Source organism: Colletotrichum graminicola (assembly GCF_000149035.1).
Source record: "Colletotrichum graminicola M1.001 genomic scaffold supercont1.8, whole genome shotgun sequence".
Taxonomy (NCBI): Eukaryota; Fungi; Ascomycota; class Sordariomycetes; order Glomerellales; family Glomerellaceae; genus Colletotrichum; species Colletotrichum graminicola.
The window spans coordinates 303,275-326,799 of record NW_007361012.1 but is presented as its reverse complement, the minus strand read 5'-3'; the positions used below and the strand labels follow the sequence as shown (position 1 = coordinate 326,799).

The following is a 23,525-nucleotide window of genomic DNA, read 5'->3' as shown; positions in this document are numbered from 1 at the left end:
CATGAGCATATTCTCATCTCTAGTGCCCGCCGTCTTTCTCTCTCTCTCTCTCTCTCTCTCTCTGTCCCTCTCTTTTTCTCCCTGACCCAGCTTTTGTGCGGAACAGCATCCCATTCATGACGACCCGGGAACCCTTACCCCTCTTCCTTGATGACGAGCCTCTCCAGTTCCTGCTCGACGCTCAGTAAGCCGAGGGCGTAAAAGGCCCTCTCGGACTTGGCCACGACGAGCATCGAGTCGTTGCTGTCAAGCTGCTCGAGGCGGTCGCCGATCCTCCGCGGGTTCGACCACACGGGCGGCGGCACTGCGGGCTGCAGGCCCGGGTCGCGCGCATACGGCGGGCCCCGCCCCATCGCGGCCGCCTTCTTCCACCCGGACTCGCAGCCCTCGGCGATCTGCCGCGCCGACTGCCAGCCCGTGAGCCGGGAGATGTCGTACATGCGCCTGACGACCCACTGCCGCTGGGCGTTGTCTTTGTACTGCGAGGGTGCGTCAGTAAAGGTTATCGGAATACGAAAGAGGCCTGGCCCGACGACCAGGCGGGGTGTGCGAGAGTCGTGGAGGAGGACGAAAGCGTACCTGGATCCCGCCGACAAACAGACAAAATGAGCTCTCGATCAGCGCCGCGCCGACGAGGGTGCTGATCTCGACGGCGTTGGCGCAGTCGTCCGTCAACCCGGCGGCGATCCGCCCAATCTCGATGGCGAACTTGGCCGTGTGCTGCTCCTGAACGCCCGCGGCGATCATGGCGGCGGGCGGCATCTTGGGGTGCGCGCGGTACAGGTGGATCAGCCCCATGTAGTAGTTCATCCAGATGCCGGCCACGGAGAAGGTGCGGTACTGCAGCGTCGGCCCGAACGGCGAGTCCCTGCGGTCGGCGTACTCGGCGCCCAGGGGCTGGAACTCTGGGCCGAACTGGGACCGAAGGACCTCGAACGCCTCGCGTAGGGACTCCCACTCGCGCATCGCGGCGTCCGCCGCCATGTCCGAGTCGAGATCTTCCGGCGTTTCTTCCCCCGGCGCCGGCGGGGTTTCGTCCCGCGGCGGCGAGAAGCCCATCGGCAACGTCACCTTGCCGAGGTTCGGGAGCATGCCGGGGAACATGGGCGGCGAGCCGCCGTTGCCACCGGGCATCATTCCTGGTGGCGGTCCGCCCCCCGCCCCCCCGAAGCCTCCTCTGGGTTGCCCTCCCGTCGTGCCCCCGGGCGGCATGCCCATCGGGGGTCCCCCAGGAGGCCCGGCGGGCATCCCGCCCATCATCCCGGGGCGCGGATCGCCTCCAGGCATACCACCTGCCATCCCTGGCGGGGGCCGTCCCTGGCCTCCTCCTTTAGGCGGTCCACCCGCGTTGGGTGGCGGGCCCGGCGGGCCCCCTGGTGGTCCTCCTGGCCGCCCGCCAGGAGGTCCGAAGCCCTTGAACGATTTGCGTTTCCTCGGGAGGTCCTTCGCTGCGAAGCTGCACAGACGTCCGAGTAGCAGCATTAGGTGGTCGTACGTCCCGTATCTGTGCGTGTCAGCGAGGTCAAGCCCTCGCGAGGGGTCGGTGGACTCACATGGCCTCGAGCTTGCCCATCGGCGCTCGTGGCGGACACTGGGTCCAGTGCTGGTAATCCATACTATGTTCTCGTAAGTCCCTTTTCGTTCTCGTTCTTGTTCTTCGACGACGGCACTCACAATGGTTTCCCTCCTCCTAGCACGCTCTGGTAGACGTCCATCTTACAGTACCACCAGTACAAGTCTCGGAGGTGTTCATAATGCTCAATGTCCCGGTCGGTGTAGTAGTTACCTGTCGGCGGCTCATCGTCCTCGTATGAAACGTGCTGGTTTGTGACCCTGCTGAGAAGGCCGAGGTCGAGGTCGTCGAGGTCGTGGCTCATCATGTGTGTGTTGTCATGGCCCATGAAAAAGGGGTCCAGCTGCTGGCTCTGGCTTTGCTGGAACAACGCCCTCCTAGCTCTCTTCAGCGGCAGTATGTTCTTGGTCATTTGCCTGAAGGGCACCTCCCTGATCAAGAGCCTAGACCCGAACAGATGGTTGCACCACTTTGTGTGATCCGAGTTCCACACTTCAAAGTACCCGAGCAGGAGGGAGGCCGCCAGCGTGGCGGGTTGTGTTCTCCTCTTGGGGCTCCGCAGGTTCTTTGCGATTCTGCGGATGGCGAGGTGATAATGCTTCATGGCCGCCATTGGCGGGACTTTCTGCAGCTTGGCTATTTGCAACGCCCCCAGGGCCAGCATGGCCTGAAGGAGCGCTGGGTGGGTGAAGGATATGATGGGGAAAGTGTCTGTCAAAGTCAGTCAAAGTGCCCGGACTCCATGGAGCACGGGTGATGATCTCACATGTCCAGATGTTGTGACCGGCCTTGGGCACCGAGTAGTTGTTCGCCAGCTTCGAGTGGTCAAAAGGATGCCTCTCGTACAGAGACATGCTTGGTCCTGTGACGTTGATGAAATGCCAGAACAAAGCGGCTGTTCGCTCGTCATTCAGTGGCGAGTGGTTTGGTGTGGGTATGTACGACGTGAGGATGGCTTCATCGGCAAAGGAGGAAAAGGTTCTCATCCTGGTTCCAAAGCCATCCCAGGGGCCATCGTTGCGGCTCTGCACCAGCTGGCCGTAGGCGCTCTCCTCGCCCATCACGTCTTCGAACGCGTCATCCGAGTCGGGCATAGATTCGTCATCCTCCGAGTATAGATACTCTATCTCGGCGTTGTCTGTGAGTTGGTTTCCCTGGGCAGCCGCGTTGTGATCGGAGAACACGCCCATCTGCTCCACGCGCGCATGCCCTGGTGCTGCTGCCGCTGCTTGTTCTCTCCATGGCTCTGTCGGGCTGTGAACGAATGCGCCGCTATCCGTGTTGGGACTAACCAAGCTGCTCCGATGCCCACCAAATTGCGCCTGGAACTGGCCGGCTGGCGAGACAATGGACGGGCTCGAGTGCATGTGCTGCTCTTCATACGGAAACTGGTTGAAGTCGAAGGGTGCCGGCGGGGGTTGACCCTGAAGCTGGCCCGGGTGCTGCTGAGCAGGGAAGCCTCGGCCATAGTGAAGCATCGGCTGCCCCTGAAAGTCCAGGTGCTGTGGTGGCTTGGGAGCTATGGGGGCCAAAGGAGGACCGTTGGAAGGCTTTGGCGGAGGGTTGGGAAGACCCTGGAAAGACGAGTTTGACGACTCGGGAGGGTAGACGACGGGGCCGTAGACGCCATTGAGGTTGAATGATGCAATGGGGTCTTTGAAGATGACACGCTGGTTGTAACCCTCACAATGCCTCTTCGACTTGATGCAATTATTGCAAATGGGCCGTCCTTCATCGCATTTGATGCGGCGTTTCCGGCAGGCTTCCGAGCACAGTCAGTCATCTTACCGGGAAGAGAGGAGAACGGCACTCTGGGGGTCCAAATGTCTGGTCTGATTAGGAGGACATGGCAGAGTAGCCACGTACGTACTGAGACAGCCCGTCTTGGTCCTTTTCCTCGCGTTCGCCTTCTTGCGGTTCGGATCCTCGTTGCCGTTTCCCTCGTTGTTGTCCGAGGTCTTGGTCGGGGACTTATCGTCCTCGAGTGCCGTGGGGGAGCCCATACTAGACGATACTAGTGTGCTGCAAGTGGAATCGGGTATGCGACGAGGCTGTTTAGTCCATCAGTATCTGGTGGCCAGCGTGCTGCATTGTCCGGCTTGTGTAACCCTGCGGCGCAGCGGAGAGCCGGTGCTCACGTCTCCACAGTTGGGAGATGTCGAGCCCGAGTCCCAGTCGAGTATTGCGAGGACAAAGAAACCGTTGCAGATAAAAATTAAAAAAATTATAAAAAAAAAAAATCGACAGCCGGGCTGTTCGGGAGACAGTCGATGCTGGGAAGCGAGGCGGCGTCGTCGCTAGGCCACAAGCGCCAAGGGAGCGGGGGGGGGGGGGGGTGATATGGTATCGCGGTAGCGCAACGAAGGGCTATACGGGTTTTATCCGATCCTGTGCGCGGCAGGGAAGATTGAGAGAGGAAGGCAAAGGGACGTAGGAAGGGCACCCACGGAACAGATGCTTTTTAAGCAGCCATGGACGGTGGAAGGAAGTGAAACAGGCCGGTGCTACTTTGTCTTCGCCGAATGGGCTGTCATGGGTTAGACAAGATGCATGGACTCGTGGGGTAGGACGGGGGGGATGGCTGCGGTTGGTAAGGATGTCTGCAGCAAAAGTTGAAGGAAGTGCGTCCCTTGTTCCCAAGACACGCACGAGGACTAGAGAAATAGGTCCCCGCGGCCGAGGGCCAGGTAGACAAGGTAGGTAGGTTGGGAAACGTTCAACGAATTGTGTCTCGAGTTAGGGTATCTTTACACTATTCAGGGCTAGAGAAGCAGGGGTGTGTGTACGGAGTATTGGAAAGAAGATACAGCACAAACAACGGGGATGGATGCCACGGCCGACAAGCAGCGGCGGCGAGGAAACGATTGGGAGGAGGCGGGGAGGGCCGGGGTGGTATTGGAGGGAAGAAGACGAAGCGGACGACGGAGGTTGGCACCTCACCCCGATATGTGGCATAATGAGGCGCCAGACCGGTCCGCTAGGACAAATAAAGAACGAGACAAGAATGTCTCTGTGTGTGTCATCTTTACCCTATAAGCCTCGGACCAAGTATTCTTCTCCCTCGCAAGCGCACGAGATACCTTTGCGTACTACAGGCGCTATCGTTGTCTCTGCCGCTGCTGCCTCCAACACCGTTCTTGTGGGAGGTGATGGACGGCGGGCCAATGATGCCCAGCTTGGAAGACGATTTAGAACGTCGGAGGGAGTGTTCATGGTACGAGAAGCCAGGGGAAACGAGAGGTGGAACGCAGGCCAGCCGCCACCGCGAGATACACTACGGAGTAGAGAGAGAGAATAGGGTACCCTGGCGAGTGCCCCTCGTCCATCAAAATTAAAGGTGCGGCAAGATGATGGCGGGAGGGAAACAACACGGTGGCTTGCAAAAGGATGCACAACACAAATGGTGCACAGCACGCCGCACGCCGGGTCGTCCTGCTCGGCATCGATCCCACCCAGCGTCCAATGTCCAATGATGCACTCGGTAGGTTTGTGGATCGGCTGGCTCAGACCTCCTTCGGCATCCGGAGTGAAGCCACATCTGTACCAGTGTACACTCGTTCCTGGGTACCCCGCCCGTTTAGGTAGGTACAGAGCAAGAGCAGAGAGACTTGGGTCCCCATAAGCGTCCCCGTCAGGGGTCTCTCATGTCCCGAATGGCAGGCAACCGATGGACGTAGCGGGACTAGGGATATAGTAGTATTGAGGGTAAAGGGGGGGGGGGGTGCCGCCTCTGCCTAGGCCATTGTCCCTGTCCCGTCCGTTCGAAGGAAAAGCAGAAAAAAAAAAAATCTGGTGTCCATCTGTATTCGCTCGAGAGACGTCGTCTTGACTATACACCATCCGATTCATCCCCCAAAGTTGCATATTTGCAAGATTTGATTGCCCGCGGAGACTGGGAGACGAGGCTGGATCGGAAGAGTCGCCGACCTGCTCGATGCAACGGGCACCGCCCGACAAACTTTGTCCTCGCATACCCGAGAGGCTGGCCAAGCTTATTCAGGCATAGCCGAGGTTGGTTGTTCGATTCGTAATCCATACTCACGTAGGTAGCATCGCGCCGTTGGATTCCGGGCGTGCCATCAGGTGTCAAGAAGCATACCGCCGCCGCCTGAGTCTCAGACGACATGGGAGCGGGTGCAAGTGATGGGGATGCCGAATGTGATCTTCATCCGAGGCCTGAGTGGTCTAGACTCCAGCTGGGCAGGGGTGTCCTGGCCTGGTGACCCTCGTCCGAAGTCTGCCCTAAGCAATGACCAAGACGCGGTCCGCTGGTGTTCAATCGGTCGAATACGCTATGGGAAGCCATCTCTACGCTGCCCGCTGCCCGCTGTCCGCTGTCCGGTTTGTATTCAGGTTCGGGCATCAATGTCTCTCAAATCGCAGAGCGTCATTTGTGTTGCCCCCCCCCCCCATTCGCCACGAAACAATCCTCCCTCCAGCCAGGTATCCGTAGGTCTGCTTGTAGTGCAGCAATGATACTTGTTACGCTCGTCATGGAAGTGGCGTCAAAATTGTCAACCACCGCCCAAAGAATACAGCCGCCTGTGGCGTTCCAAACAGAATGCATGCCATCCCGTGCCATCCCGTGCCATCCCATGCCACCTCATGCTATATCCGTCCACTAGCTAGCTGACTTGCCATGTGTCGGGTGGGACGCCAAGGTATTCGAGGAAGCCGTCTCCCTTTTGTTGAATTTTCATAAATAGACAGGCACGGCTCACGCCTCGTGATCATCGCGGATGGTGACTTGGGCCAGAAACCCCGGTGGCGTGTATCTGACTCGTTGCCCAGACGCAAGACAAGACCACCACATGCTGCCAGGTGCGACTATTTCACCGGGAACACACACACTTGATGGAGAGTGGCAGGCATCGACATGTCGCTGAGACATCAGCAACAATCCCCTCAGTCTCGAGGCACCCTCTCATCCGACACCAAGCTGGACCAATCGTTGCGTTCCCGACCTCGTGGATGGTGTGACCGATGAGTGGGTGCATTGCAGTTAAAATAACTGGCTTGGGGGGTGCAACACAAACCTCACGCATTATCGGACCAGACAAGTCGCGCTGATCGCTACGGGCCATCGATGCCCGTACGCTACTGGGCGACGCTGGCTATATTCAGCATCGATCCATTGCCTTGTGCTTTATCGGCGTCCCTCGATATGCGCAGGAACATACCTTGGCATCTTGCACCGGATCTTTACTGTATCTGACCCGGACGGAAGCCCACAACAATGGCCGCTGCAGGCCAACATGCAGGTAGCCTTCTCGCAGCCACACGGGTCCGGCTCTAGGCTGGCACACCACCCGGCGAGGGACAACAGTTTCCCGGCCTTATGACTACCATGCATTCCTGGGATTCTCGACGCGTGTGGGTCAGTGGTGAGTTCTAATCGGCGCTCCTTCGAACGCCCCGATTTGGCGTCAGCCCACTAGTTAGACACAGACGCTCTTGGCGATACGCCTCATTGCGTCGCGTGTACCAGAACACAGCCGCCTTCCTCAAGGGCTTGACCTTCTTCCATATGTTTGCTGATGAAAAGAGCCCATATTCGCTCCGTCTTACACGGCAGCAAGGAATTGATCTGGAAGATGGGTTCTTGCCCCGGATGTTGCCATCCGTCTTGTCGTGCCTTCATGCCCTACCGCTTCGTTCTCATTTGTACGTTGACAACGTCAAGAATATGTAGGAACGGCTTCCCGTGACGCCGGATAATGCGCCGCGGCCGTATTCTCGGGACAAAGGTCGGGCTTCTGCGTGTTAAACCGACCGTTCGCCGAACAGACATTCCATTTTCGTGGCAGTGTCATCCATGCATTTGGTCGTTCTTGACTCTCCCGATGGCAGATTTTCTGCCCAGAGATCGCGTCGACTTTACTAGGCTGACGATTCAAGCGCCGTCGCCGAAAGCATAGCCAACGGTCTCGATCGCCGTGGCCCGTTGATCAGGTTTGACCGGATTGAGATTCCGACGCACTTGCCGAGGAAACTGCCGCATCTTCCATGAATAAAGTCGATGATCGTAGCGGTACTCGCTGGGCCTGCCGGTAAGGTGTTCCCGATTTTGATTTTGATTTTTTTTTGGATTGATTGTCTGACGCGGTCCACGCCCCGTCTCACTCTGAGCACCTTGCGAGGAGCGGCTCTTCAGAAGGCTCCCACACACTAGTATTGTGAGACGTGTTGGAGCCCACATGCAGCCTGGAACCAGTTCTTGTTGTCTTTTTCCCCACCCGTTCATTCAGTCGCAATCGGTTGGATTCCGGAAGAAGTGGGAGTTATTGAGGCAGGTCGATTGGACCTTGTATAACGTCTCCTAGGCGAGACCCATGACCGCGCCTGGTTATTGACGTCTTGGGAGCCCGAAGTGACGGACCAGCGGATAGGAGGCATCGATAGCAGTAAGATTTCAATGGGGCCTTTCGACTGGAATCGTTAGGCCTTGTGAGATATGCTGGTAATCAACAGCGATCGAACCATTGTCGGAAAAACCAAAGTGTTATATATATCTCGTTTCGTTATCAACGAGACAACCCTTGAGACCCCGGAGACTTATACGAGGCCCGTTGATCATGTGGTCTCCCACAGAGGATGGTAGACATGGCAGGATCATTTCCAGTAGTTGTGCTCGATCAAGATTGGAGAGAGGACGGAGCGTTTGGTATGGTCAGCAAGGCTTTCCAGAAAAAGACAAAGACATGGTTAACAGCCTGATCGCGCCAAGGATTTTCGATCAGTAATGGGAGAAATGGATGATTGATAGAGATATGTGTTTTACCAAGTAGACGTTGAAGCTCAGGAGGTCTAGAAGATTGAGATGAGAAGCCAGGAACGGGAGGAACGAAAGGTGGGGGCGCACGGTCCACTATCGCCTGCCCCATCCTAGCGTCGATCAGAAGGCAGGGGTGCGATAAGGGATTCTCTGGGGAAGGATACGAAGGCAAAAAAAAAAAATTCAGAGCGGATAAGCCATGAGACGACCGAGACTGAGACTGAGCATGAGCGTGAGCGTGAGCTACGATCCATCCATCACAACACCGTTTTCATAATCCTTCGGCGTCTTCACATAAAACCAACCACCGCGGGTCACGTCACCTTGGAACAAGTTTCTCAAAAATGTTCGCCGTCCCAGGATGGTCCGTCTCGGCGGACGCCCTGAAACCCGAAACCCAGACCGGCAAGAAGAAGAACAACACGTCCAAGAACAACAGTGCGAAGAAGCGCAAGAAGGCCAAGAAGGAGGAGAAGCCCCCAGGCACGGGCGCTAACAAGGTCATCGTCAACCAGCGCGTGTTTGGCCAAGCCAAGGACGACGAGCCCAAGAAGGGCAGCGGTAAGAGGGCCGCGCCGGTCGACGACGACGTCGACGGCAACGACGGTGGCGGCGGCGAGGAGGCGGCCACCCCCAAGCCGAGCAAGAAGCAAAAGAAGGACAAGAAGAGCGAAGGGGAGGCGCAGGAGACGCCCAGGTCCGACAAGAAGGACAAGAAGCAGAGGAAGGAGAAGCCGACGACGCCCAGCAAGGAGGCCTCGGCGGAGGACGAGAAGAAGGCGGCCAAGGAGGCTGCGGCGGCCATCGCCGCCTCGGTGCCGCCCGTCCCCCCGCCCGCGGCCAAGCTCACGCCGCTCCAGCGCTCCATGCGCCAGAAGCTCATTTCGGCGCGCTTCCGCCACCTCAACGAGACGCTCTACACCCGTCCCTCGGCCCAGGCCTACCAGCTCTTCGAGGAGTCCCCCGAGATGTTCTCCGAGTACCACGAGGGATTCCGCCGCCAGGTCGAGGTCTGGCCCGAGAACCCCGTCGACGGATACATCCGCGACATCAAGCTCCGCGCGAGGGCCCGGTACCCCAACGCTCGCGGCCGCCCCGGGGCGCAGCCCGCGTCCGCTGGGCCCGCGCCGCTGCCGCGCACCGACGGTGTATGCTACGTCGCCGACCTGGGCTGTGGCGACGCCCGCCTTGCGTCGACGCTAATGCCCGAGGCCGAGAAGCTCAAGCTCAAGGTCCTCAGCTACGACCTGCACTCCCCCGCCGAGCACGTCATCAAGGCCGACATCGCCAACCTCCCGCTGGCCGACGACTCGGTCGACATCGCCATCTTCTGCCTCGCCCTCATGGGCACCAACTGGCTCGACTTCGTCGAGGAGGCCTACCGCATCCTCCACTGGAAGGGTGAGCTCTGGGTCGCCGAGATCAAGTCCCGCTTCGGCCCCGTGCGCCAGAAGAACGCCGTCGTCTCCCACAGCGTCGGCAACCGCAAGAAGGCCGCCGCCGCCGCCAACAAGGGCAAGGCGGGCGAGCCAGAGGAGACGGAGGCGGACCGCGTTGCCCTCGCCGTCGAGGTCGACGGCCACGAGGACAAGCGCGGCGAGACGGACGTGTCGGCCTTTGTCGAGGCCCTGAGGAAGCGCGGCTTCGTGCTCGCGGGCGAGGGCGAGGGCAACAAGGGCGCCGTAGACATGTCTAACAAGATGTTTGTCAAGATGCGCTTCATCAAGGGCGCGGCGCCCACCAAGGGCAAGGGTCTCGCCGCCGCCAAGGCGGCCGGCTTCGTCGACAAAGAGAAGAAGAAGAAGCAGAAGCGCTTCGTGTGGGAGACGGAAGAGGAGAAGGTGGATGAATCGGCCATTCTCAAGCCGTGCCTGTACAAGATTCGGTGATCTGGCCGACTGTACGTTTTCGAATGTGCGCTGGCGTGTGTGTCTGGTAAATAAAAAGTTACATGTGCTTATATTTTGGCTGCGACTAGGGGTTTTCGCATACTCGAGAACCACATGCAATCAAGTTTCCAATTTCGGACAGTAAGCTGCTATCAATCTTCGCCTGGTGCGGGAGTCTTCACTGCCTTCGTTCTTAACCTAAAGGCACACGGCACAAGTGACAGTGAGAGGGAAGGCCGAACGTGGCAAAGCTTCAGGACGCTAATCCGGTGTTGTTTGTCATGGTCTCAGCGTGTGGAAATGCTCTATTGATCGCTTCGATGCAACCCGCATTAAGCCACGCATGCATTCATTCCGACGAGTCTAAATTACCTCCCGACTCGAGTGTTCCAAAACCGTCCATGCCAACCGTACCGACCACGCCCATGTCCCATGCGGGCTCCTAACTACTCAGCCTAAACAACATCCAATGCACCGCACCTCGGGGCGGCCTATGCTCCGAACAAAAGGCCGGCGGCGAACTCGACGTTGCCACCTGTTGCCTGCAACGCGTTGATGGCGGCTTCTCGAGGAAAACCTAGTGCCATGAGTTGATTAATGTGCTCCTCGGGGAAGCTCTGAGCAGCAGCCTGCTGCTGAGGCGCCTGCTGGGGAGGGTTTTGTTGTGGCGTGGCAGCGGCAGTGCCCTGGGGGCCGCTGACGACGCCAGATCGTTGACCAATGGTGGTGCCGGCCGGTCCCGGCAGCCTGGGCTCCTCTTCCAACGCCTCCTCGCTCTCCTTGGGGATTTCAGCCTCGCCCAAGAAAGGCACCTCCTCACCCTGGATGATCAGCTTGTCCTTGGCCAGGTCGATGCTGGCTTGGTAGCGCTTGAGCATGTCGAGACCGAGAAGAAGCTCCACCTGCTTGCCCTCCATGACAGTGAAACTGCAAGGCAGGAACATTGAGCCGACCTTGATCTGGGCCGAGTGCACGCGGCCAATGATGTTGGCGGTGCCCACTCCGCGGGCCACTCCCGCGAACCGCTTGTCGACGAGTCTCATGATGCCGCAAGCCTCGGCGCAGGACGGGGACATGATTGTGGCCTGGGCTCCAGAATCGACAAGCGCCTTCACCCTATGGCCGTTGACCTCGACGTCGACATACAGCATGTGCACACGCCCAAACACTAGGCAAGAGTTAGCTTCCGAGTCTGTCCTCGGACGTCTCGGCGCCCATGTCATTCATACCTTCGGGGTTATGCTCCATGGCGTTCTGGAGGTTCTCCATGACCCTCTCTTGGCGGATCATTTCCTCGATCTTTGCCTGAGCCTCAACATCGAAGGGGTCCTCGTTCAGCCGTGCAATCTGTCTCTGACGCTCCTCGCGCTCTCGCTGCTCCCGATCATAGCTGTCGTTGAAAAGCTGGGCAAAGCGCTGCGGGTCGTCTAGCGCGGCGGCGAGCTGGGGCTGCTGGCGGGTTGCTTCGGCACGCAGGTTTGGGTCACCGAGTATTTGGAGGCGGATGAGCTCCGGATCTTGGCCCCCGGGTCGTCGGCGCGGCGGACCTCTTCTTCCCTGGTCCGGAACACCAGTGCTTCCTTGCATGTCCCTCACGTGCAACGCCAGCATCTCGCCGTCGGCAATCTGTAGCTGCTCCATGGTTTTGGTGTCATCTTGAATCAAGCGACCGTTGTGGTAGAGGTGTTGGGAAGTGGGAGCGATCGTGGTCTCGGCTTGGATAGCTTCGCGGAGGGTCGACACAGGCATGTCGGGGAAAATCTCGAGGGTAAGAAGGTCCTGGTCCTCGATCTCGGGGTTCGTTATGCTCAACGTAATGCGCCTGGCGGGGTAGCTGTCAGCCGTGGGGGAGAGACTTTGTCCGGTTTCAGTTTAAGCAGCAAGCTTACATGTTGGGCGTTTGTTCTGATGAGGGAGAGGATCTAGTTGGGTGTTCGTTTCTGGGTATGTTAATGGCAGGATGGCTCTCAGGCGGTGAGAACAAAGCAGGAACGCAAAGCAGCTGACAGGGCGTTGAGTTTCACGATTACGAAAGCGAAGGGAAAGTTAGGCTCAGCACGGAGCTTCAGTGGAAGGAGGGGCGGTTTGTAGAGGGGCCAAAATCCAGGCAACACAGCAGATGACGTCTCCTCATCCAAAGGCAAATAGTTTGGAGGACAGAAGGGTATAACGGTCTTGACTGGCTGGTTGCTCCGAGGAGAGGAAATGAAAAAGAAGAGAGAGAGGGAGAGAAGGGGGAAGTTCGATTGAACGATGGAGTAGTTGGTCCGTGTTGGATGATTGGACAGCAGGAACGAGGTGTGTTGATGGGGTTCTTGAAGGTAGAAGGTCTCTAGGGAATGGAGATGCACGACACGAGTACCTAAGCAGGTAGGCCCCTCTCTCTCTACCCTTAGTAAATAGAGCATGGGAGAGCTCGTGCCACACGCTTAAGCACCTAGCTGGGTGTTTCGTCAAGAAGGTGGGTGCAGTGATGAGACCCCTCTATTTCCCCCGTTTGCAGCCTGTAGCTAAACAAACCACCTAACAGTTAGCCCGCACGGGGACCACGACGGGAGAGGCGGGGACTGGGGCGCGGGTGGCCTGCCATGGCGCCAGGCGCCACATGCATACAGAGCAGGACAAGATAGAATGAGAAGCACTGGTTTATTAGGTAATCACCTTAGCTAGTGGCCAGGCCGAGAGCGGGTGCCTGCCGATGGAAGCCCATAGGAATGAACTTGCCCGGCCAGACCGACTGTCAACTGACAGTTTTCACAATACGACGACACTGCTGCGATTGTCCAACATAACAGAGTCATCATGTTGGAAAGCGCTGCAAGCAAGCACACCCCAATTCCGAGGTGTTGAGGCGACCGCATCGCGGCCAAGTCCCTCTCGACGGCATACTGGCCCCCACGAGCTGATCGTTGACGAAGCCCCGGAGCAACAGTAATTACCTATACTTCAAGGATCCGGCAGATGCGAGATAGCCCGTCTATTACTATTGCCAACTCGCAGCAGCGATTGAAACCACCCTTGCAAGTGATTTCGCCCCCTCTCGCGCCTCAATCACCTTCCGTTGGCCCAGTACGCCGCACGAGAATGGTGAGGTCACATTTTCGAAAGAGGCCACCAATCGAATGCCCATGGCGACATATCCTGCCAACACCTTTTGTAGGTTCCTGTACGATGATGCTCGGCATACGATCATTGTGCTTGAAGCTGATGCCAAATAGAAATGACATTATACCATATCGTTGGTTCTATTCGCTCCATCCGGATGCTGCCCCGCCGTTCAGGCAACACGCAGGATAAGCACGCATGCCTTTTTTTTGTCTTTTTCTTTTCCTACATCTGCGGCATGCGGAGACTGCACGCTAGCCAGCCAGCATCAGCCTTCATGGGAATCGTCTCTCATCAACACATGCTTCTTCACGTCCCACCAAGTCTGACCGAGTCACCTCGCACATCATGTCCGGCTACCCGAAATTGACATCCGAGACTTGGCCAAATTTCTTTTTCAAGGCGCTGATTAGCGAACGCTTCAGGAATTGCCAGCCGTATCCGTCCGCCAAATCGAACGGCATACGAGCCGGTATTGCTAGTAAACACGTTTGCAAGTGCCGAAGACCAATGTCTGAGACAGAACATGGAAAAGGCCCAATGACATACATGGATGTTAACCTCTCTACCTATACTGGGAATGCTCCAACGTCGTTCCACCAATGTCACCTCAGAGTTGAGCGTCCGGTTCTGTTAATTCCGCTGGAGGGCCGGAACTGTGGTTGGCTAGAGTTCCGTTCCGGACTTCCCAGTTGACTGAGGCCGATATCAGGTGAGAGCCTTCTTCCAGCTGTGTGACACACCGTGGTGGCATCTCAACGGTGTTTCACTGTGCCCCGTTCTAGCAACAGCAAAGTGACAAAGCAAACAAACATACGGATAGAATCGCAAACTCGGCATCCCTTGAAGGTTGGCCAATTGTGGGGACTGGACAAGGTACCTACAGGTCAGGTCAGGTCGCTAATTAATGTTTCTCCAACTTTGGGCTGGCAACCAACTGTAAAGCCTCTTGAGACTTCTACCAGCTTCGCTCTGCCCTTGGAGGCGGGAAGGGGGGGAGGGGGTCCTTGAAGGGAGCTGAAAGAAGAAAGACTACCTACGGTATCCATTGTTACCCGCAATGCCCTGCACAACGGATCTTTCTTCGCACCGTGACCACGTAGACAAGACAATGAACAGCGTCATCTAGCCCTATGTCACAACTTGGGGAACCTCAAGGAAAGTTGGACAATTGACGTGAAGTCGTCCATGGGCCTGAACAGGCCACACAGCTGTGGCCACTGCGGGTAAGTAGTCACGCGACAAACGCCTCATGCTCATGCCAACTCAGGCGCATCCAATCGAGTTTGCTTCCTACGTAATAGCAAGTCATTGAACCCCGATTCTCCCGTCTTCTTTTCTCCCAGACTAAACCAGTGCAAATGCCGTCTGTCTTCTACCAACTGCATAACCTTTGTATTGGCCTGGTCTTCCTGCTTTCCTGTGGGCTCTGGCCATTATCACTTGCACCAGCCATTCCTCTTCTTCTCATTTGCCCTTGGCGCGTTGTGCTGCCCCTTCTAGGCCTGGAACCACCACTTTAGGCTTTCACCCTCTGTGGTCCGCTGTCCCACACCCGCCCTGGCCCCAGAACTTTGGTGCTCAACCGGCCTAGCATATCGGTCACCCGGCCGGTCATTACCTGATTCACAGCCCCGTCCGGCCCCGCTCTGCAACGTCAGTGCCGAGTTGGACAGCCGGTACCCTCTGTTGCCCTCCGTGTTTGCACCCGCCCAATCAGTCAGTCACCCACTGCACCAGCAACAGTACCCGCCCTTTTGACCCTTCTGACCTCCATTCTGACTGATCCTGCCCTCGTCTTGTTGTGGAACTCCTTCCTTCTTCTTTCCACACTCCAACCGATACCCTATCAAAGGAAGGAAAGGGCGGCACCTGACTGATTGCTGTGGCCCTTCTCCCTGTTACTGGTCCCTTCTCTCATACTCAGGCTTCAACCTTCCCTGCTCTTCTTCCGCGCCGCAAGCCTGTCTGATCTACCTCTCTCTCTCTCTCTCGTCCCCCAAAACATCATCTACAAATCGAAACCACATCACATTCCGCCAGTTCTTCGTCATGCCTGATGAGAAGAGTTCCCTCATGGCGAACCCGGGCGCTAACAAGTCCGACTGCGCCATTGATGACTCCGACGATGGTGACGAGTCCTACGTCGAGGCTCAGAAGTCCATCTCCGACCTCAAGAAGCGACACACCTCGGGCCGTCTCAAACTGAGCGACTTGCCCTTCCGCTGGAGTCCCTTTGTTCTGCCGCTCACCGAGTCTAACGTGGAGTCTTGCGTCGTACTCGATAGAGTCGCTTTCCCCGACCACTGCGCTACACGCGAAAAGGTGAGTTGACGCGCCCCGTGATTTCCCCATTTACCCCTCCCTCAATTGTACACCTCACCTCCGCGGCTTTCCTTCTAATCCCCGTTATTGACCTCGAGACTTGTTCGATGCACGCGAAGAGAGACAGTCTCGGGGCCAACTGTGGTCGCCGTCGCGGGCATGCCCTCACAGTCTTGTTCCCTGCCCAAGGTTCACTTGTACTTACACATCATTGTAGTTCGAGTACCGCCTCTCGAACTGCTCAAACATCTGCACTGGTTTATTCTGCAGCATCGTCCCGAGCGAGGTTGGGAGCTTCCCTATCCCGACCCTCGCAGTTGCCAATGTCGTTGAGACTGGCCGTGCGCACCAAGCCAAAATGGTTATGCTCGGTCACATCGTCGCGACCCTCGGCAACGGCCCCGTTGTCACAGATGAGGACATGGCCTGTCCCGATAACTGGCGCGACCAGAAAGCGTCCAAGGACTCGGGTCTTGGCCACAAAGTCACGGGTCGCACCGTCTGCATTCACTCCTTCGCCGTCATTCCCAAGCTTCAAAACTGCGGCCTAGGCAGGCTGCTCATGAAAGCGTATCTACAGCAGATCAACGAGTCTGGAGTTGCCGATCGTATCGCCTTGACCTGCCAGAACGTAAGTGGACCACTGTACCTTTTGCGGTTCGCTGTCGGCCGATACTGACATGGCACAGTGGCTGGTGAGTTACTTCGAGCGCTTTGGCTTTAAGTCTCTCGGCCATAGCAAGACCTCCTCCTTCGGTGGTGGCGGCTGGCATGACATGGTAAGAAAAGCCGTCGATATCATAGCCTGGACAGTAGATGGCTAACATCCGTCCCCTTTTCATAGATAATCGACCTCTCTGGCCCCGCTAAGAAGCCCGCCGACGCCCTATTAACGCAAGACGAGTAGAACCGCGCCCTCCGCCTCAGAGGCAATCGTTGAGGGCTTTGATCATACGTTCTATACCGGTGCCCTCTCATCGAGCGAGCTCAGCAAGGGACCTGACCTTCGCCGTCTTTCTCTTGCTGACGAACAAACCGAAAATGGCTTATGGCGGGATGAGACAGACGACTGTATGTTTTTATGGGTTGATGGCTTGGCTCCTTTTCTTTCTTTCTTGCTTTTCTTACCTACTGCGTAATGATACCTGCGAGATGAGAATCTCTAAACGGTGCACCAAAGATGCATACTGAGGTAGACAACCAGATGAGGATCGGGACATAGAGTGTACCCTTGCTCCCGAGATCTGAGCAAGAAAAAATACCACAAGAGTCTGACTTTAACTCCCATGCTTTAGTCTTCATTTCGGCGTGAGGTATTTCCAAATGCGTACGATGCTTCCTATGCCACCTTTTTTTTTTGTCATCCCATGCGTATGGCCCAAAGAGGCCCGATGGAGTTGTCCACCCGTATGAGCGCCGACCGCTGACTATGAGCCAGAACCGACAACAGTCGCCATAACTCCAGCCTTACACCATCCCAAACCAGAGCAAATCCCATTCCCGAAACTTAGTCAGTAGCCTTGTACTTGGCACGGTACTCTTCCGTGCGCTTAATGTCCTCGGCGGAAGCAAAGCTCTTGGCACCCTCAATGATGTCATCAAGAGTCAGGATGGAGAAGATGGGGATACCGTACTCCTTCTTGATCTCACCGAGGGCGCTGGGGCCAGGCTTGCTGTCATCGCCGTCGGCGGCGGGCAGCTTCTCCATACGGTCCAGCGCGACGACGATGCCGACGACCTCGCCGCCTTCCTTACGGATCTTGGCGATGGCCTCGCGCTTGGCGGTGCCGGCGGTGATGACGTCGTCAACGATCAGAACCTTCTGGCCCTTGAGGGGCGCTCCGACAATGTTGCCGCCCTCGCCGTGGTCCTTGGCCTCCTTGCGGTCGAAGGAGTAGCAGGTGGTGCCGTAGCGGGCCGGGTCGAGCTCGGCGAGCTTGTCAGTGGTAGAGGTCGCGAGGGGGATGCCCTTGTAGGCCGGGCCGAAGACGACGTCGAAGTCGAGGCCGGTGGCCTCGCGCGCCTCGATGACGGTGTGGGCATAGGCGAGAGAGATGGCGCGCAGGAGGTCAGCGCGGTAGAAGTCGCCGGCGTTGAAGAAGTAGGGGGAGATGCGCTTCGACTTGAGCTCGAAGGAGCCGAACTTCAGGACGCCGCCGGCGATGGCGGCCTTGAGGAAGTCTTGCTTGTAGGGGGGCAGCTGGGAAGCCATTTTGGAGACGGTGCGTATCGGGGTTCTTTTGGGAAGGGAGGGAAGGGACGTTGGATTCGGGATTCGGTCTCCAGAAGTTTGACTTGTCGCAGGCTGGAGAGTGAGAGATCAAAATCGGAGGGACGGCTCCTGATACCCCTCCATCGATAGACGTCTGCCCCGCGGGACTTGCCCCACCAAGAAAATTCAAAAAAAAAAAAAAAAAAAGTTGGGAGGAGAAAGAATCCGCAGTCCCTGCATGTACTACTGTTGAGACAGGATTACACCACTGGTTTAGCAACGGCTCAAGTGAAAACCAAATACACGAAAATCGCAGGGGGAAAAATAAGGGAATTGATAAGCAAGATAGTCAATAATTACACTACATGAAAGAACACTAGATCGTGACTGGACTAGAAGAAAGCTGGCGGCAGATGTACAACAGAAAAAACCGGGCGCCAGCCAGGATGCGATGCCAGACCCCATCACCCTGACACTTTTCGTCCGTGCGGATGATAAGATAAGCAAACCGAAAAGTTTTTGTGTGTGCAGGACGTTCGCCGCCCCCCCCATCCTTAGCGCTACGTTCAGTCCATTGGCGGTGCACCTTGACCGATAGCAACATCTGAGGACTCTGCTTCGAGTTTTTGTTTCCTCACTCCAACGCAGAACCCCCAGCCGCCCAAAATGAAGACTCAGTATGTTTTGGGACTCCCTTTCCCCTCTCAGTCCCCAAGACGGTTTCGCTAATACCCGTGAACCACAGGTGGAAGGACCTCCCCCCGGTCCCGAACTCGCAAGAGTTCCTCGACATCGTCCTCTCGAGGACGCAGCGCCGGCTGCCCACCCAGATCCGATCCGGCTTCAAGATCTCGAGAATCCGCGGCTTCTACACCCGCAAGGTCAAGTTCACCCAGGAGACCATCACCGAGAAGCTCGGCCAGATCATCGAGTCGTTTCCGCGCCTCAACGACATCCACCCCTTCCACAAGGACCTGATCAACACCCTCTACGACGCCGACCACTTCAAGATCGCCCTCGGCCAGCTGTCCACCGCCAAGCACCTGATCGAGACCATCTCCAGAGACTACGTTCGCCTTCTCAAGTATGGCCAGTCTCTATTCCAGTGCAAGCAGCTGAAGCGCGCTGCGCTCGGTCGCATGGCGACGCTCATCAAGCGCCTCAAGGACCCCTTGGTGTACCTCGACCAGGTTAGACAGCGTGAGTGATGACCAGAGGCAACCCCCTTCAAAGGCGCGCTTGAGCTCGCTGACACTCGAACCAGATCTTGGCCGTCTTCCCTCGATCGACCCTAACACCAGAACCCTGCTCGTCACGGGTTTCCCTAATGTCGGAAAGTCTTCTTTCCTCAAGTCCGTCTCCAGAGCCGACGTCGACGTCCAGCCGTATGCCTTCACGACAAAGTCGCTCTTTGTCGGCCACTTCGACTACAACTACCTTCGTTTCCAGTGCATTGATACTCCTGGTATTCTCGACCATCCCCTCGAGGAGATGTAAGCACACGAACCAGACTCACAAAAGGCCTGTGGCACGAGATGCTGACTTTCCCATCCAGGAACACCATTGAAATGCAGTCCGTTACCGCCATCGCCCATCTGCGCTCCGCCATCATGTACTTCATGGATCTGAGTGAGCAGTGCGGCTACTCGATCCAGGCCCAGATCAACCTCTTCCAGAGCATCAAGCCCCTGTTCCAGAACAAGATCGTCTTCATCGTCATCAACAAGATCGACGTCGTCAAGCCGGAGGACCTCGACGCCGCGACCCAGGCGCAGCTCCAGGGCCTGCTCAAGTCGGGCGATGTCGAGATGCTCCAGCTGTCGTGCAACACCCAGGAGGGCGTCCAGCACGTCAAGAACACCGTCTGCGAGCGTCTCATCGCCGAGCGCGTCTCCCAGAAGCTCAACGCCGGCACCAACAGTAGCGGCAACATTGGCGGCCGCCTCGCCGATGTCATGGCCCGTATCCACGTCGCCCAGCCCGGCACCGCGCCTCTGCAGACCTTCATTCCCGAGGGCGTCAAGAACCTCAAGAAGTACAGCCGCGAGGACCCGGAGCGCCGGCGTCTCGCCAAGGACGTCGAGGCCGACAACGGCGGCGCCGGCGTCTACAGCGTGGACATGCGTCAGGACTGGCTCCTCAAGAACCCGGAGTGGAAGCACGACAAGATCCCCGAGGTGTGGAACGGCCAGAACGTCTACGACTTCATCGACCCGGACATCGACGCCAAGCTGCAGGCGCTCGAGGAGGAGGAGGAGCGCCTCGAGCAGGAGGGCTTTTACGAGTCGGACGAGGAGCTTGACGACGAGGAGGAGGCCGACGTGCTCTCCAAGGCCGAGCTGATCCGCGAGAAGCAGGCCCTCATCCGCAACGAGGCCAAGATGAAGAAGCACCTCAAGAACCAGGCCATCATCCCGCGCAAGTTGCAAAAGGTGCCGCTGTCCCAGATGGACGACGCCCTCGACCAGCTCGGTGTCGACACCACCGACATTGTCAGCCGCGCTCGCGCCCAGTCCCGCCCCCGCGGCCGCTCCCTCGGCCGCTCTCGCGCCGGCACCGAGGACGTCGACATGATGGACACGGACGCCACCCCCAAGGAGCGCCTCCGCTCCCACAGCCGTGCCCGCAGCCAGAGCCGCGCCCCCATCGTCAACCGCCGCGAGGACGGTGTCCAGGACGTCGAGGACCGCACCAAGGCCGACCGTCTCGCCAAGCTGTCCCAGAAGAAGAGGAACCGCATGGCCAGACAGGGTGAGGGTGATCGCCACACCACTGTTTCTCTGCAAAGACATTTGGTACGTTTTTTTACCTGCTGCATTTTTTTTTAAAACCCCTCCCCCTTCTCCCAGGGGTCCAGACCGAACTGCGACAGCATGCTAACTGCCCCCCTTTCCTACAGGTTGCTGGCAAGCGTGGCTTGGGCAAGAACCAGAGACGTTAAGGACGGTAATGGATGATTACGGAAAAGAGAACAAAAGTAGATATGGCTCACTTGGGGGTTTGTTTGTTTTGGTTTTATTGGTTTTCTCCAACCTCTTTCTCTCCTCCCCTTACCTCGGCATGGTGGCGTTTGGTCTTGCTTGTTTTTTTTTCTTTTCTTTTGACTCCTTCATCATTCGCTTGGCGATCACCAGAAAGAAAGAAAGAAAAGAAAAAAAAAGAATACGGGATGCAGGACAGGGGAAAAAAGTCTTGACGTGCCTTTTGAGAAACGTACATCAAAAGCGTCGCGCGGTTGCTCTGATGTGTGTGTGTGTGTGTGTGTGTGTGTGTGCATATCGTTTATACGATCGTCAGCCACAGAAGTCACACGGCCCAAAAAAGGACCGTTGAATACCCCAAATGAGAAACTTGAAATTGAGTCAATGGCCCCCCCAAAGCTGGCATCGTGCTCGTCCGCATGTTACGTTTGCATTGCGGACACTATGGATGAAGGGATTAAAAAGTGCAGTAATTTGGTTTGAAAAAACTTTGAAGAGTCCCACCCCAAGATGATTTACGTCCGAGGCGTATATATATCTACTCCGGATTGCCGTCTGTTGTGACATACGAGGGCTTGATGCCTCTCAAGACTCGACTTCCCCCCCGCCTATAGCACTCCTTCCTTGGTTCCATAACTACCTTGCGCCTACTGTTCAGCTGCGACCTGGAGACCCTCTCTCAGGCCCTCAACCTTGAGCTCCTCACCGGTGGCGCGGCGGTAGATGTCCTTGACGTCGTCGGTCGTGCTCTCGAAGTGACTGCTGGCGTCGTAGCTCTTGGAGACGAAGACGTTGTCGCTGGTACCGTCGTCCGTGGGCTCGTAAATGGGGATAGGGGCACCCTGTGTTAAAACCGTTAGTGCCGTGTCCATCATGTGCACAATCTCCTTCACAATTTCGCTTACCATGAACTGCTCTTCGATCTGACCGAGACGCTCCAGGCCGGGCTGAAGCTCGACGTGGTGGTTGGCGTTGGTCTCGGCAATGGTCGAGACGATGGCGATCCAGTAGCCCTTGGGGCAGACGTTGTGTGCCGATGAGACGCAGGCGATGTAGATGTCTAGCCTTGGTTAGCCGTCTCGTCCGAGCATCTTTGCCTCAATCACTCAAACGTACCGTTCTTGCGGCCAATCTGGGATTGGGGAATAATGAGCTGGGCAGAGTCTGCGTCGTTGGTGCCGGCCAGGGGGTGCTTCAGAATGCAAATGGCACGCAGGACCTGTCCGACAACCTTGACCTTGCCAGGGAAGTAGCTGGGGTCGCCGAGGATCATCTTGGCCTTGGTCTCGAATTTCATCTCCTCAACGCCAGTCATGGTGGCCTTGATACCGACAGCCTTGCCGCCCTCGTACTGCACCTCGTCGACGTTGGTGTTGAGCATGTAGGTTCCTCCGTAGATGGCCGACAGACGGGCGAAACCCTGGGGAAGCTCGCCGAGACCGTACAGAGGGTAGATGTAAGGAGACTTGCCGTAACGGGCAACCGAGGTGCCGTACAGGCGGATGCGCTCGATGGCCTCCGGGGCGGCACCGGGCTTGTTGAGGTAGTCATCGGTAGTGAAGAGGGCCATGGCGTGGCCGATGAAGTCACGAGTGCCAGTCTCGAGGCCGAACTTGTCGTAGACCTCCTTCATGGCGACCGTGTTGATGTCAAGGCCTTGCGAATGTCAGCCACTGCGAGAGTTTTGGGGTGCTTGGGAGCTCCGAAGCGGTTGGCTGCACTCACCCTTGTGCGTGGCGGGGTCCTTGATGTCGAAGGTGCCGATCCACTCAATGAAGCTCTTCATGCGGCGCTTCTCGAAAATGCCCATCAAGGGCGAGCGCAGGGCCTCGCCGGCATCGGAGGGAACCTTGGCGACGGTGGCCTTGGAGCTCTGGCCCTGCTGGACGTAGCTGCCGGCAACCTGCTTGAACTCGAGGTATCGTGTGACGTCAGTTGAGACGAGGATGTTGGTCAGCTCGCCAGCAGACATGAGGAACTTGGGAACGAGGTCGATGTTCCAGTCATTCAGACGGCCGTACTTTGTCCAGGGCTCCTCGCCCTGTGCGTAGTTGCCATACTTCTTGAAGAGCTGCGAATGCACATGGTCAGAACTCGGACCGAGGGACAGGCAGGGATCTCGGGTGTGTTTACCGTCTCGAGGTTCACGGAAGCTGCCTCGCTGCCGGATGTTAGCTTGAGCTCACTGGAAGGAGGGGGAAGAAAGGCAAGCGCCGGCCATGGCGATGGGAACTTACCCGCCGTAGTGGTCATTGCGGTCAATGTGGAGGACCTTCTTCCCCTTCACACTGAGGACACTGCACGCGGGGGAGGACTGTTAGCATGCCACAAAACAACTCGACGACGATAGCGGAAGCCTGCTCACCCAGAGAGAATACACTCAGTCAGGCCTAGATGCAGCAGACGGTGAGATGGTCAGTTAGCCAGGAAGCTCCTCGGGAGGGGAGGGGGGGACCCCACACGCCGACGAGCGACGATGCGGGGCAACAAAGGAGGACGGGCGCAACGTCACGTACCAGTGCCCAGCACGATAACATCGTATTCCTTTGCGATCTCATCCATGGTTGCGGCAATAGAGGAGTGGTGTGGTTGTTGTATTTAAAAAGGCGGATCGGGGGTTGGTTTGGCAGAGGAAGGGGGAAGGTGGAAATGGGAACGGGGAGAA

General features: G+C 57.3%; 7 protein-coding genes across 7 annotated transcripts; 3 read left to right on the top strand and 4 right to left on the bottom strand.

Annotated features, from left to right (window-relative positions):
- Positions 1–134: 134 nt before the first annotated feature.
- GLRG_02776 (uncharacterized protein) lies at positions 135–3,576 on the bottom strand (the record flags this gene model as incomplete). Its single annotated transcript, XM_008093461.1, has 6 exons — positions 135–479; positions 580–1,504; positions 1,554–1,616; positions 1,675–2,284; positions 2,340–3,335; positions 3,444–3,576. The coding sequence occupies 6 exons, from the start codon at positions 3,574–3,576 to the stop codon at positions 135–137; spliced, it is 3,072 nt and encodes a 1,023-aa protein (XP_008091652.1).
- A 5,116-nt stretch (positions 3,577–8,692) lies between these two features.
- On the top strand, positions 8,693–10,237 carry GLRG_02775 (methyltransferase domain-containing protein; the record flags this gene model as incomplete). The annotated part of the gene is made up of 1 exon (XM_008093460.1): positions 8,693–10,237. The coding sequence occupies one exon, from the start codon at positions 8,693–8,695 to the stop codon at positions 10,235–10,237; it is 1,545 nt and encodes a 514-aa protein (XP_008091651.1).
- Positions 10,238–10,728: 491 nt separating this feature from the next.
- On the bottom strand, positions 10,729–11,986 carry GLRG_02774 (aspartyl protease; the record flags this gene model as incomplete). Its single annotated transcript, XM_008093459.1, has 2 exons — positions 10,729–11,405; positions 11,467–11,986. The coding sequence occupies 2 exons, from the start codon at positions 11,984–11,986 to the stop codon at positions 10,729–10,731; spliced, it is 1,197 nt and encodes a 398-aa protein (XP_008091650.1).
- A 3,408-nt stretch (positions 11,987–15,394) lies between these two features.
- Positions 15,395–16,574, top strand: GLRG_02773 (acetyltransferase; the record flags this gene model as incomplete). The annotated part of the gene is made up of 4 exons (XM_008093458.1): positions 15,395–15,667; positions 15,885–16,298; positions 16,357–16,446; positions 16,512–16,574. The coding sequence occupies 4 exons, from the start codon at positions 15,395–15,397 to the stop codon at positions 16,572–16,574; spliced, it is 840 nt and encodes a 279-aa protein (XP_008091649.1).
- Positions 16,575–17,174: 600 nt separating this feature from the next.
- GLRG_02772 (orotate phosphoribosyltransferase) lies at positions 17,175–17,879 on the bottom strand (the record flags this gene model as incomplete). The annotated part of the gene is made up of 1 exon (XM_008093457.1): positions 17,175–17,879. The coding sequence occupies one exon, from the start codon at positions 17,877–17,879 to the stop codon at positions 17,175–17,177; it is 705 nt and encodes a 234-aa protein (XP_008091648.1).
- Positions 17,880–18,545: 666 nt separating this feature from the next.
- GLRG_02771 (nucleolar GTP-binding protein 1) lies at positions 18,546–20,820 on the top strand (the record flags this gene model as incomplete). Its single annotated transcript, XM_008093456.1, has 5 exons — positions 18,546–18,556; positions 18,625–19,079; positions 19,144–19,372; positions 19,435–20,674; positions 20,779–20,820. The coding sequence occupies 5 exons, from the start codon at positions 18,546–18,548 to the stop codon at positions 20,818–20,820; spliced, it is 1,977 nt and encodes a 658-aa protein (XP_008091647.1).
- A 687-nt stretch (positions 20,821–21,507) lies between these two features.
- Positions 21,508–23,422, bottom strand: GLRG_02770 (GDP dissociation inhibitor; the record flags this gene model as incomplete). Its single annotated transcript, XM_008093455.1, has 8 exons — positions 21,508–21,702; positions 21,766–21,920; positions 21,977–22,516; positions 22,586–22,931; positions 22,994–23,021; positions 23,098–23,157; positions 23,226–23,250; positions 23,377–23,422. The coding sequence occupies 8 exons, from the start codon at positions 23,420–23,422 to the stop codon at positions 21,508–21,510; spliced, it is 1,395 nt and encodes a 464-aa protein (XP_008091646.1).
- Positions 23,423–23,525: the final 103 nt, after the last annotated feature.